Source organism: Bos mutus, chromosome 8 (genome assembly GCF_027580195.1).
Source record: "Bos mutus isolate GX-2022 chromosome 8, NWIPB_WYAK_1.1, whole genome shotgun sequence".
Classification (NCBI taxonomy): Eukaryota; Metazoa; Chordata; class Mammalia; order Artiodactyla; family Bovidae; genus Bos; species Bos mutus.
In genome coordinates this window covers 58,060,417-58,074,069 of record NC_091624.1, presented here as the reverse complement: position 1 = coordinate 58,074,069, position 13,653 = coordinate 58,060,417, and the positions used below count along the sequence as shown (strand labels likewise).

At 38.8% G+C, this 13,653-nt stretch overlaps 1 protein-coding gene across 3 annotated transcripts in view; it reads left to right on the top strand.

Annotated features, from left to right (window-relative positions):
* Positions 1-11,315, top strand: part of CEP78 (centrosomal protein 78) — a 35,196-nt gene extending 23,881 nt beyond the window's left edge. The window contains exons 12-16 of one of the 3 annotated variants that reach the window (XM_070375735.1): positions 6,767-6,844; positions 8,318-8,484; positions 9,323-9,494; positions 9,825-9,872; positions 10,678-11,314. In XM_070375735.1, the coding sequence (XP_070231836.1) occupies positions 6,767-6,844; positions 8,318-8,484; positions 9,323-9,494; positions 9,825-9,872; positions 10,678-11,241 (1,029 nt within the window). In that variant the 3' untranslated portion in view covers positions 11,242-11,314. Of the gene's footprint in view, positions 1-6,766; positions 6,845-8,317; positions 8,485-9,322; positions 9,495-9,824; positions 9,873-10,677 lie in introns of all 3 variants that reach the window. The other 2 variants (XM_070375737.1, XM_014477362.2) reach the window with 2 other exon arrangements.
* Positions 11,316-13,653: the final 2,338 nt, after the last annotated feature.

Sequence of the window (13,653 nt, the reverse complement as noted above, 5' to 3'; positions counted from 1 at the left end):
TTACAGTCAACACTTGTTTACTAACAAGAAATAAGTTTTCTTATTCCTGTAGCATAAAAATCCATGCTTCAGGATTCAACAAACTCTTCAATAGCGTTTTCTGCCTCCTGCTGGTTGTGGAAGTGTTTTCCCTGCAAAAAGCTGTCAAGATGTTTGAGGAAGTGGCAGTCAGTTGGCAAGAGGTCAGGTGAATACGGCGGATGAGGCAAAACTTGATAGCCTAATTCATTCAACTTTTGAAGCTTTGGTTGTGTGACGTGAGGTCAGGTGTTGCCATTGCAACCCAATGCCAGCTGCAGGTGTTGGGATTTTCAGAGTATCGTATTGATTTACTGAGTGTACTTCTCAGATGTAGTGGTTTCCTCAGGAATCAGAAAGCTGTCATGGATCAGACAGGCAGCAGACCACCAAACAGTGACGATGACTGTTTTTTGGTGAAAATTTGGCTTTGGGAAGTGCTTTGGAGCTTCTTCTTGGACCACCCACTGAGGTGGTTGTCAGTGGTTGTTATATACAATCCACTTTTTGTTGCATACCACAATACAATTGAGAAATTGTTCATTGTTGTTAAGTAAGAGAAGATAGCACTTTAAAATGATGATGATTTAAAAATTTCTGGTCAGCTCATGAGGCACCCAGGCTTCCCTTGTGGCTCAGCTGGCAAACCTCCTGTAGTGTGGGAGACCTGGGTTCGATCCCTGGGTTGGGAAGATCCCCTGGAGAAGGGAAAGGCTACCCACTCCAGTATTCTGGCCTGGAGAATTCCATGGACTGTATAGGCCATGGGGTCTCAAAGAATTGGACACGACTGAGTGACTTATCAATCTTTTTTACCTTTCAAATTTGTTTCAAATGCCAAATGACCATAGAATGATTGATGTGGAGTTCTTCAGCAACTTCTCATGTAGTTGTAAGAGGATCAGCTTTGATGATGCTCTCAATTATCGTCAATTTCTGATGGCCGACCACGGTACTCCGCATGTGTAAGGCTCTTGGCTCCTTTATAAACTTCTTGAACCACCACTGCACTGTACATTCGTTAGCAGTTCCTGGGCCAAATGTGTTGTTAATGTTGCCAGTTGTCATTTCCATAGTCTAAAATAAGTATTAAATAAAAACAGCAAGTAATAAATCATTAGCAAAAAAAATAAAGTAAGAATGCACATTAAAACGATATATCGATATAACCACATTTATTTAGAATGTATTCCAACATCAAATAGCAAATTTCAACAATGCAGAAAACTGCAATTACTTTTGCACCAACCTAATATAACTACAGATAGCAATCTGGATGAATTTTTTAAAACAGTGTTGAGTGAAAGAAATAAAATAGAGAAGACAGTGTACACTGTGATCCTCTACATAAAGTTGAAAGTGAAAGTTGCTGCGTTATGTATGATTCTTTGAGACCCCATGGATAGTCCATGGGATTCTCTAGGTCAGAATACTGGAGTGGTGAGTAGCCTTTCCCTTCTCCAGGGTATCTTACCAACCTGGGGATCGAACCCAGATCTCCTGCATTGCAGGCAGATTCTTTACCAGCTGAGCCACAAGGGAAGACCAAGAATGCTGGAGTGGGTAGCCTATCCCTTCTCCAGCAGATCTTCTCGACCCAGGAATTGAACCTGGGTTTCCTGCATTTCAGGAGAATTCTTTACCAACCGAGCTATCTTTCCATATCGTGAAAGATGCAACCAGGTTAAAGGAAATGATTGTCAAGAAATGAGGATGGTGTTTATAACTGGGGAAAGAAGCCTGAGATGAGGGAGGAATATGTGGGATCTTTAAGATGCTGACAAGTACTTGCAGATTTGAGTGGTGGTTATGGGTTATGTAAGTCACTGTAAGTTGTGTAAGTTATGGGTCATAGTCACTGTTTGGTGGTCTGCTGTCTGTCTGATCCATGACAGCTTTCTGAATCCTGGGGAAACCACTACATCTGAGAAGTACACTCAGTAAATCAGTGATGTACTCTGAAAATCCCAACACCTGCAGCTTTTCAGTTGTCACATTGACACTTTTGTTCTGTGTACTTCTCAATATGCATATAATATTTTACAAGTAAAAACCTGCAAACCTGCTCAAAGAATTGGTCACCTCTAGGGTGCTGGATGGAGAAGGCAACGGCACCCCACTCCAGTACTCTTGCCTGGAAAATCCCATGGATGGAGGAGCCTGGTGGGCTGTAGTCCATGGGGTGGCTAAGATTTGGACACGACTGAGCGACTTCACTTTCACTTTTCACTTTCACTCATTGGAGAAGGAAATGGCAATCAACTCCAGTGTTCTTGCCTGGAGAATCCCAGGGACGGGGGAGCCTGGTGGGCTGCCGTCTATGGGGTCACACAGAGTTGGACACGACTGAAGCGACTTAGCAGCAGCAGCAGCAGCAGGGTGCTGGATGTGGATGTGGGACGAGACTATTTCATTTTAAGCCTTTCACTGCTGTTTGCATTCACATGTTCATTCACTCAACATTAATTGAACATACTCTGTGTACCAAGCACTCTTGTTAAAGAGTGCTTATAAGTTTTATTATATGCTTTAGCTCATGTTTTATTACATGCTTTAGCTCATGTAATTCTCACAAGAGCTCTGTGATGTGGGAGCTTATCTCCACTTTATAGATAAGAAAGTTGAGGTCTAGCATTATGGAACTTGTCCAAGATTATAGAGCTAACGAATAGGGCCAGGATTTTGCTTCAGAATTTTTAAAATATAATTTAAAAGAGAAATTTAATTACTAATTATAAGCAAAGAAGTACACACTTAAGGGAGATGCCAAGTTTTCACTTATCCAGTTACAGAAAAAGCACACATCTTTCATACTGTATACAACTTGCATTGGTAGGGATTTTCCTTATTCAGCAATTATTTAATGGCTGACTGCTTTGTGCTAGGTGCAGGTTCTGGGGATAAACAATAAAATACACCCTCTTTCTTCAAATAACTTGCATTCTAAGTGAGGAAATAAGCCAAAAGTTATTGTAGTGATTATATACCAAGTGATACATTGCTGATGGCTGTATAAAATCTTAGGAATCTTTTAGAAAGCAGTTTGGGGATAGGTACCTCAAAGCCTGAGAAACATCCGTTTGCTTTGATCTCAGCCTCATTTTTATGGCTTTGTTGCCAGAACATTTTTCTAAATATGGAAAAAGGTCTTCATGCATAAAAATGGTTATTTTGTCTTATAATATTGAAAAGTTGGAAAGGATTTAAATGTGTAATCAAAGGAATAGTGGACCAGTAACCCCACTTAGTGGAGAAGGCAATGGCACCCCACTCCAGTACTCTTGCCTGGAAAATCCCATGGACGGGGGAGCCTGGTGGGCTGCAGTCCATGGGGTCGCTAAGAGTCGGACACGACTGAAGTGACTTAGCAACAGCAACCCCACTCAGTGAAATATTTTGTAGCCCACTTAAAAAAAATCCAGGTTATGAATCCCCTGATTATATGAGAAATGATTGATTTCAATCATTTTAAATATAAAAAAAGGTATACAATATGATTTAAATATATTTAAATTATATTGATATGATATACAATATGATGGGAGCTTGGTTCCAGAAAAAGCAACCTAGCCAGTGTATAGAAGGGAGGAAGGAGAGCAGATGACAGGAAAGATTTCTCCAAAGCCTTATCATTAGTCTTACCTAAGTAATAGAATATCAAGCAATTTTACTTTCTAATTTTTTTGGTTCCATATTTCTGTTTAAGGGACATGAATTATTTTGTAGGAGAGGGGTTCACTTTTTCAGAAAAATTTAATGCTCTGTTCTAATACTTTCCACTAGAGGGAGAAACTATTTCATGTTACTGCACGTTAGTGTGCTATTTAGAACCAGTCAAGAATATTGTAATTTAGTCTGCTTTTCTCAGACTGTGGTGAGGGTTTTTTGTTTGTTTTCTTATTTGTTTAGAATTTCTTTGAAATCAATTTTAGAAGATTTATTTAACCATTCTATTAAAAGTAGAGGAATTTTTCTCCTTTTTCCCATTGAAAACTTGGTTGGCTTTAGTAATGAAACTGTAAAGAATTTGAAGTTATTAGACTGTCAATTTTTAAAGCATGTTCTGAGCATAAAAGTATGTTCATTGAGCAAATTTTTGAAAGCAGTGAACAACTTATTGAAGGAAATAAAAGCCACCTCTGCTCTTTTGTCTTAAAAAGGTATTAAAGATATTTTTTCATGTCACTAAATATTTTTCTAAATCAGATAATTTGATAAAGCTTATGGACCATCTTCCAAGAAAAACACACAGATGTATTCTGAATATAGAACTCCTCAGGCCCATTCATTAACTCTGGTTGAGCCCGCTTATCATCGTTATTTTCCTAGTGGTTTCATAGAGCATTCCTTCATATGGTGTGCTATTTTTATTTAAACCAACCCCAATTTGGAGTCTCTTAGCTTTCTTCTAGAGTTTGATTATAAATAATCTTATGACATCATGTTTGTAGATAAATCTTTGCTCACATCTCTGATTTCCTTAGGGTAAACTGCTGATGTAAGATTGTTGCTGTGTACCAAAAGTTATTGTCCATAAAGTGATACCAGTTCCTCTCACAATGATAACATAGAATAGAATTCCTTATTCTTTAAGTGATTGTTGAAAGCATTTAAAATGTATAAATACAACTTACTGTTTTCATAGGTATTCTGATTATTTATTGCTGCATAAGAAACCACCCAGAAACAATGACTTAAAACAATAACAGTCATTTATTTTGTTCTTGAACCTGGAGATTGAGTAATATATTAATTTTCCTTTATTATACTCTTACTGACTTAAAATAATACCTATTTTGCTAGCTCACAGTTCCGTAGGTTCAGGCACAGCGTTGACTGAGTTCTCCACTCAGATACATAGTGGGAACATGTGGGTTCCCTCCAGAGAGTGTTAAAGTGTGTGAAATTTAAGTGTAAGACATCAGGCCCCCAGTGTTGGATGTTCATGTTTGTACTGGATGTTCAACAAAGCTTATGAGTGTCATAGAACTAAAATCAAGATGTCAGTCTGAAAGTGTTACTATCTGGAGGTTCCAAGAAAGAATACTTGCAAGCTTCTTCAGCTTATTGGCATAATTCAGATCCTGCACTTGATTGAATAGAGGTCCCTGTTTCCACGCTGACTGTCAGCTGGGGGACAGTCTCAGCTGCTAGAGGCCTCCCACTTGTATTCCCTGCCACAACATCATGCTTGACTTCTTCAAAGCCGGCAATGAGGAATCTCCCTCTTGTCCCTTTTGTATTTCAGATCTTTAGAAGAAGTCCAGTTCCTTTTCCTTGGATGCCTGATTATATCACATCCACCCAAAATAATCTCCCTCTTTTAAGAGCAACTGATTTTGGAACCTTAATTACATCTACAAAATCCCTTCACTACAGCACCTAGATTGAAAAACTGGCAGGATTGTGTACTTCAGCATAGGAATCTTAGGATCTCTTTTAGAATTCTGCCTACCCATAAGCAGTGTCCTCCACTTCAAGGACCTGTGTCTTCAGTTCAGTTGAGTTCAGTTCAGTCGCTCAGTCGTGTCCGACTCTTTGTGACCCCATGAATTGCAGCACGCCAGGCCTCCCTGTCCATCACCAACTCCTGGAGTTCACTCAAACTCACATCCATGGAGTCAGTGATGCCATCCAGCCATCTCATCCTCTGTCGTCCCCTTATCCTCCTGCCCCTAATCCCTCCCAGCATCAGTCTTTTCCAATGAGTCAACTCTTCGCATGAGGTGGCCAAAGTACTGGAGTTTCAGCTTTAGCATCATTCCTTCCAAAGGACACCCAGGACCGATCTGCTTTAGAATGGACTGATTGGATCTCCTTGCAGTCCAAGGGACTCTCAAGAGTCTTCTCCAACATCACAGTTGAAGAGCATCAATTCTTCAGTGCTCAGCTTTCTTCACAGTCCAACTCTCACATCCATACCCGACTACTGGAAAAACCATAGCCTTGACTAGACAGACCTTTGTTGGCAAAGTAATGTCTCTGCTTTTGAATATGCTATCTAGGTTGGTCCTAACTTTCCTTCCAAGGAGTAAGCATCTTTTGATTTCATGAGTTCTTAAGAATTGTGAGAGTTTACCAGTGTTCATTTTATGTTACTGACCTTGGTGAATGGAAAGACTACTATCTCTATGGACAGGAATGGCACCCAGCTTCCTGAATTCACAGTATTGGTTCTGCTACTTAGTGGTGTGAGCTTGGCTGTGCTGCTCTACTTACTCTGCTTCTCTGCCTCCGTTTTCTCATCTGTAAGATAACATGAAGTTAGTATTGTTCTTTCCTCATATTTAATGCCCAGGAAACTCCAGAACAGTGCTTGACATATAGTAAGTTGCTTTAAAAGTGATTACTCTTTTTAAAAAATGCTTTTGAATCTGCAGTTATGTAACTCGGGTATGTTAAGCATGTTCATTAATATGGCTTCCTGCTGTGAAGAGACCCACAAATAAAAGTGGAATTTTTCTTTCTTGGTCTTAATATTTACTATGTTATACGCATACACCTTTTATGGTGAGCTGCCACAGATTTATGTTGGAAAGAGTGGGATTTAAATAAATCTTTACTATGCTAATTTGATATATTTCAATAATTAATTTCACTAGCATGATATGATATTCCAGGTAGCAGATTAAAGTCTGAGTTCACTTCTGGCTCTGCCCCTAAATCATGATGAAATCTATAGCTGGAAATGCCTTGGAATATCATACTATGAATTAGGTATACTATTTACTGTGTTTCTTTACACTAGGGAAAACTGGAGGAGTGCCTAAAGCAGTTAAAGGAGGAAAGAGTCATAAGGCTTAAGGCTGATAAACGAGTCAGTGAGGTAAACAAGTTTCTTCTTACACTTTTGAAAGCTTCTTGGTTTTATTTTGATTTGATTTTAAGCCATATGCATATAGTTTGTAAACTTGAAAACTAATACATTGCAAATTGGGGGTATCATATGGACCTTCACATTTACTGGTATTTAGTGATCATACGATCTAAATACAGGATGAAATAGAGCTCTCATTTCCCATTTTCCTTTTAGACATCGGCTTATAGTTTATATATATTATTATATTACGTATCCCAGAATGTATGTTTTTAAAAATGCAAAAATCTTTTTTTTTGTGTGTTGTGTGTGCTTTATATGATGTTAGCTTATTTTCTGTTCATGATTATTCAATTCAAGAAAGCATATTTTGTGTATGTATTGTATATCTAGTAACATAAATGACATGATGAGACTTTACTGGCAGTGAGTTAGGAAAATGAGTCATTTAAATAAATATAAGATTGGAAAACTAGTAAGAATGCAATGAAAGTAAAAATACATACTGTGAGAATTACATTAGGTAATGTGCATGAAAGCAGAGCATAAGCTAAAACGTTCGATATAAATACAATTTATTACAGGGTGAGTGTAGGGAGGGATTTTTGAAAGGGCATCTACTGGATTGGTGGACACTAGTTCATTCAATAAATATTAAACACCTGCTTATGTAAGACATGAGGGCATCATGAACATAATGGCCTTTCTGAGAAATACTAGAGTTGATTTTTATATAGGGCAAATCATAAATGATGATCTAAAGAAGAGTGCATGGGAGTGAATATTTCACGAAGCCAAGGAGAATATTGGTGATGGTACAGTTAATAAATTGGGCTGGTTATGATTTAGGACTTTTAAACTTAAGCATTAGATATTTTGCTCACTAAAGTTATTCCTTAACATTCAGCAGAGTTGTAATATGCTTTGTTCAAATTAGGTTCTGTGCTTCGTTTTCTAATTTAAGGCAAACTTAATAGCAGGTAGTTTTCTAATGTGGAATGAGGATCCATTATGAATTTAACCAGTTTAAAATTTGATCTTTTGAAAGATCATTAATAAAACAATCATTTCAGTTTATTTATATATTGTATATATTTATTTATTTATATGTTGTATAGGAAACTTTGTTGAGTGCCTCTGCCTTTTGGTTATTATGTGATGTGGTCTCTGTCTTTACTGATGGAGAGTTAGATTAATTACAAATTAATTACATTTGAGGATAACAGAGGATGAGATGGTTGGATGGCATCACTGACTCAATGGACAGGAGTTTGAGCAAATGCCAGGAGATGGTGAAGGACAGGGAAGCCTGGTGCGCTGCAGTCCACGGGGTCGTAAAATCAGACACCACTGAGTGACTGAACAACAAATTGCACTCTGAATGTTTTAGTTTTGTTCTTTAAACTAGATGAGACTACTTTTGTTTTCTTTTGATGACAGTGAGAAAAAATCATGTCAAATATTTTCAATCTTCTTTTATAGTTGGAACATGAAAATGCCCAGTTAAGAAATATAAACTTCTCTTTGTCTGAAGCCCTTCATGCACACTCATTGACAAGCATGATCCTGGATGATGAAGGTGTTTTGGGCAGCATTGAGAATTCCTTCCGGAAGTTCCATGCTTTCTTGGATCTCCTTAAAGATGCTGGGTTAGTTCTTTTCTCTTCATGGCATTCTTCTCTTTGTAACTTTAGAGGTAGTTTGCTGAGGAACCTGAGCGGTTTTTATTACTTCCATGACCATATTTAGCCAAATGCAGTGAATTATAGGTAATAGAGTTGATTTTTTTTTTAATGAGTAAATCTATAAAGAAAAGCAAATAGGAGAGCCTGCTTTGGTAGAGTGGGAAGCCCATTATAAACAAGTAACCTGTAGACAGAGTAATTAGTAGGTATAATTTTTTGTAAAGACTACATTGAAGGCAATTTTAATTGAAAATATTTGGGAATGGGTAAGAATTTTACTACCTTTCACTTATTTTTCTCCTTCAATAAGTTTGAGTTAAGATTGTTTTTGTCTTGGACTTAAAAACAATTGTATAGGGAAGATGCAGGTCAGTGGTTCTCAACCAGGAGCAGTTTTGTCAAAAGAGGGAAGTGGAGATTGATAATTGATGGAGTGCTGTTTGGTCAGGGAATGAATTGGTGTTGGGAAGGAAGAAGCAGACGCTTCTTGGGAGCTGGAGGAATAGTAGTAGAGTGTGGGAATGCAGGTGAGAGGCAGTGGATGGTGTGTGTGGTCGATGTTGAAGCTGCTAGTGAGAGTGTTTGAAATGGAGTGCTAATAGGCAAGGAGATGGGATGTATCCCAGAGGATAACCCTGGAAAGGGCTGAGGATTTGGGGGAGAGAGACGCTTGTAGTCTGGAGTAGGTGTTGGCTTTTAAGATGTTAGAAGTATTTCCTGATTGTAGGCCTGAGGATATCTAAGCTGCTCTTCTGTGATTATAGTAACTTTTGTCTTTTTCTCCTTTTCTCCTCTGGTCCAGGCTTGGGCAGCTGGCCACAATGGCTGGTATAGATCAGTCAGATTTTCATTTACTAGGTCATCCCCAGATGAATTCTACTGTTAGTAGTCCACCTAAAGAAAAAAAGAAGGCACTTGAAGAAGAAAAATCAGAATTACAGCAGAGTGCCTTAGGACAAATGCAAAATATCCAAGTAAGTGGACAGAACAGAACTTAACGATTCTAAGAGCAATTAGCAAAAAGGAAATTTCCACGTCAGAAAGAAGATAATAATGATCGGTATCTGAGAGTTCATATGCTGAGGAGCTAGAAGCCTCTTTGAGCTCCTTTCCGATATCTTAGATTAGTACATTTGTGCCCAGTAAATTTCATGATACTGCATTGTTGTAAATAAGAAAACTGGAAATTCTTTTGAAAATTTATGAGTTAAAGCAAACTATCCTTAGTGAAGAAAGAAAACCTTAGAGAAAATATCCTAAATTTTAAATTGTATAAATGCCTATTCTATTCATATTTTATCTAGGTTTCTATTTGTATGCAGTCAGCTTACAATGAAGGAACACTAATGAAGGTACAAGTACTGATACAGATAATTTTTTAAAATAAGTGGTCCAGACATGGTTCATAGGGAGTGTACTATAGTGAGTCACCTGGTTATGGGAATGGAAGGGGGAAACCTGTCAGCTTTTCCTCCAGCCTTTCGCGGAGCCTCCAGCTCTCACCTTAGCCAGTCTCAAACTGGTCTTGGAAACTGACAGCTTGGATACACAGTCTGGTCACATTTTTACATGTTTTCCATTTTGTAAAACTGTGTAAAAAAACTGGTTTACATTGACCTGGAGGATAGAAAAGAAATTAATTTTCTTAGAGAATAGGGTTTTATTTTTAGTAAGGGAAAGGAAATAGGTACTAACTACCCTAAACACTGAAGTCTGAAAATGTAGCAGACATAATCTTGGATATGTCTAAGTTGAGAATCACTTGGAAGATATAATTAGAAAATAACTGGCTCTGAAATCTTCTAAATTATCAACTGACTGTTTTAATAATAAGATCACAGAGTAACATTGAAATTTCGGACTCCACTTTTTAATGGATAGGTTCCCAGGTGGTGCTAGAGGTAAAGAACCTACCTACAATGCAGGACACCTGAAGAGACATGGGTTTGATCCCTGGGTTAGGAAGACCCCTTGGAGAAGGAACTGGCAACCCACTCTAGTATTCTTGCCCGGAGAATCCCATGGACAGAGGATCCTGGCAGGCTATGAGTCCATAGGGTCACAGAGAGTTGGACATGACTGAAGCGACTGAATGCTTTTAATGGTAGGCCTTGTTCATCACTGAATTTTTGTCTTGTCTTTTGTTTTTCTCTCCAGTTTCAGAAAATTACAGGTGATGCTAGAATTCCGTTGCCTGTCGACACCTTCCATGCCCCAGCCTCTACTCAGGAGACCTTAGAGACTTCCAAAGACAACTTGGGAGTCCCAGTCACAGAACAGCGGCAGGAATCTTTTGAAGATTTCATTGCTAGAGCATGTTCTCCTCCAGCAGATGTAATTTGTGGAACTGGAAGTCAAAGAAAAGAAGACGAATTATCTAGAAATAGCAGGCCTGCCTCAGAAAAAATGACCAAAACAGGTGAATATATCAAAAAGCACTCTGCTAAGAAACAGCCTGGGAAGGACCTGCATTCCTGCTCTGACTCACCTGTAAAGCAGAAAACCAAAGGAATCGGGCAAAATAGCTCTTTGGTTAATGAACCAATTAAAAGCGAGTCTTCGAAAAAACACATTTCTGTTAAGAAAGAGAGTGAAATACTGACTGTTTCATCAAAGACAACTAGAAGTAAACCGAATCTTCTTGAACATTCTGAAAGTGATACTCTTAGATCTGATTTTGAATTTCAAGAAAGCATCCATACTCTATCACGCCTGACATAGGTCTAAATCTTTTAAAATTATGTTTTTACCTTCAAATTTTAATAAATTACTTGTTTTTATTATAGCATTTGGTGTTTTAAAATATATGACTGGGAGCCATTAGAGAAAGATTTATCCATACTTTTTATTATAATGAACATTTTGGTGTATGGTTTATTTTCCCTTTTGACAGTTTGCACCATTCATTCAGCTAGTGTCTACTGAAGGCTTAATATGTACAGTACTTTTCTGGGTGCTGTTTCAGCAGTGAACAAGATAAAGCTCTACTGTCTTAAAAGTAATACTCTGGTGGGAGAAAATATGAGTAATAAAGCAGGGTAAGGGGACTAGAGAGGGGTGGGAAAAATAAATAGTTTTACCATTTAGTTAAATGTCAAACTATTATAAATCATATGGCCAGAAGTCACTGGTGTATTTTAATTCACAGTAACCAGGCAGAATCAAACATTTACCAAGACACTTAATCATGCTGCAGGTTATGCAACCCTATAAGGTAGGGAACTACTTCTATACCCATTTTGTAGATGAGTCTGAGGAGACGTTATGTGAGTTGCCCACAGTTACACAGCTGGCGCAGGAGGGCTGAGAGGAGCTACTCCACGTTCAAGGTAGGAGGGATGGCTGTGAGGAGATAGCCCTCGTCCAAGGTAAGGAGCAGTGGCTGCGTTTTGCTGGAGCACTGTGAAGAGATACCCCACGTCCAAGGTAAGAGAAACCCAAGTAAGACGGTAGGTGTTGCGAGAGGGCATCAGAGGGCAGACACACAAACCATAATCACAGAAAACTAGTCAATCTAATCAGACGGCCCACAGCCTTGTCTAACTCAAGAAACTAAGCCATGCCATGTGGGGCCACCCAAGACGGGCAGGTCATGGTGGAGAGGTCTGACAGAATGTGGTCCACTGGAGAAGGGAATGGCAAACCACTTCAGTATTCTTGCCTTGAGAACCCCATGAACAGTATGAAAAGGCAAAATGATAGGATACTGAAAGAGGAACTTTCTAGGGCGGTAGGTGCCCAATATGCTACTGGAGATCAGTGGAGAAATAACTCCAGAAAGAATGAAAGGATGGAGCCAAAGCATAAACAATACCCAGTTGTGGATGTGACTGGTGATAGAAGCAAGGTCCAATGCTGTAAAGAGCAATATTGCATAGGAACCTGGAATGTTAGGTCCAGGAATCAAGGCAAATTGGAAGTGGTCAGGAGACAGGAGATTCCTGGCAAGAGTGAACATCGACATTCTAGGAATCAGTGAACTAAAATGGACTGGAATGGGTGAATTTAACTCAGATGACCATTATATCTACTACTGTGGGCAGGAATCCCTTAGAAGAAATGGAGTAGCCATCATGGTCAACAAGAGAGTCTGAAATGCAGTACTTGGATGCAATCTCAAAAACGACAGAATGATCTCTGTTCGTTTCCAAGGCAAACCATTCAGTATCACAGTAATCCAAGTCTATGCCCCAACCAGTAAAGCTGAAGAAGCTGAAGTTGAACGGTTCTATGAAGACCTATAAGACCTTTTAGAACTAACACCCAAAAAAGATGTCCTTTTCATTATAGGGGACTGGAATGCAAAAGTAGGATGTCAAGAAACACCTGGAGTAACAGGCAAATTTGGCCTTGGAATACGGAATGAAGCAGGGCAAAGGCTAATAGAGTTTTGCCAAGAAAACGCACTGGTCATAGCAAACACCCTCTCCAACAACACAAGAGAAGACTCTATACATAGACATCACCAGATGGTCAACACCAAAATCGGATTGATTCTTTGCAGCCAAAGGTGGAGAAGCTCTATAGAGTCAGCAAAAACAAGACCAGGAGCTGACTGTGGCTCAGCTCATGAACTCCTTATTGCCAAATTCAGACTTAAATTGAAGAAAGTAGGGAAAACCACTAGACCATTCAGGTATGACCTAAATCAAATGCCTTATGATTGTACAGTGGAAATGAGAAATAGATTTAAGGGACTAGATCTGATAGAGTGCCTGATGAACTATGGACGGAGGTTCGTGACTTTGTACAGGAGACAGGGATCAAGACCATCCCCATGGAAAAGAAATGCAAAAAAGCAAAATGGCTGTCTGGGGAGGCCTTACAAATAGCTGTGAAAAGAAGAGAAGCGAAAAACAAAGGAGAAAAGGAAAGGTAAAAGCATCTGATGCAGAGTTCCAAAGACTAGCAAGGAGAGATAAGAAAGCCTTCCTCAGCAATCAATGCAAAGAAATAGAGGAAAACAACAGAATGGGAAAGACTAGGGATCTCGTCAAGAAAATTAGAGATACCAAGGGAACATTTCATGAAAAGATGGGCTTGATAAAGGACAGAAATGGTATGGACCTAACAGAAGCAGAAGATACTAAGAAGAGGCGGCAAGAATACACAGAAGAACTGTACAAAAAAGAT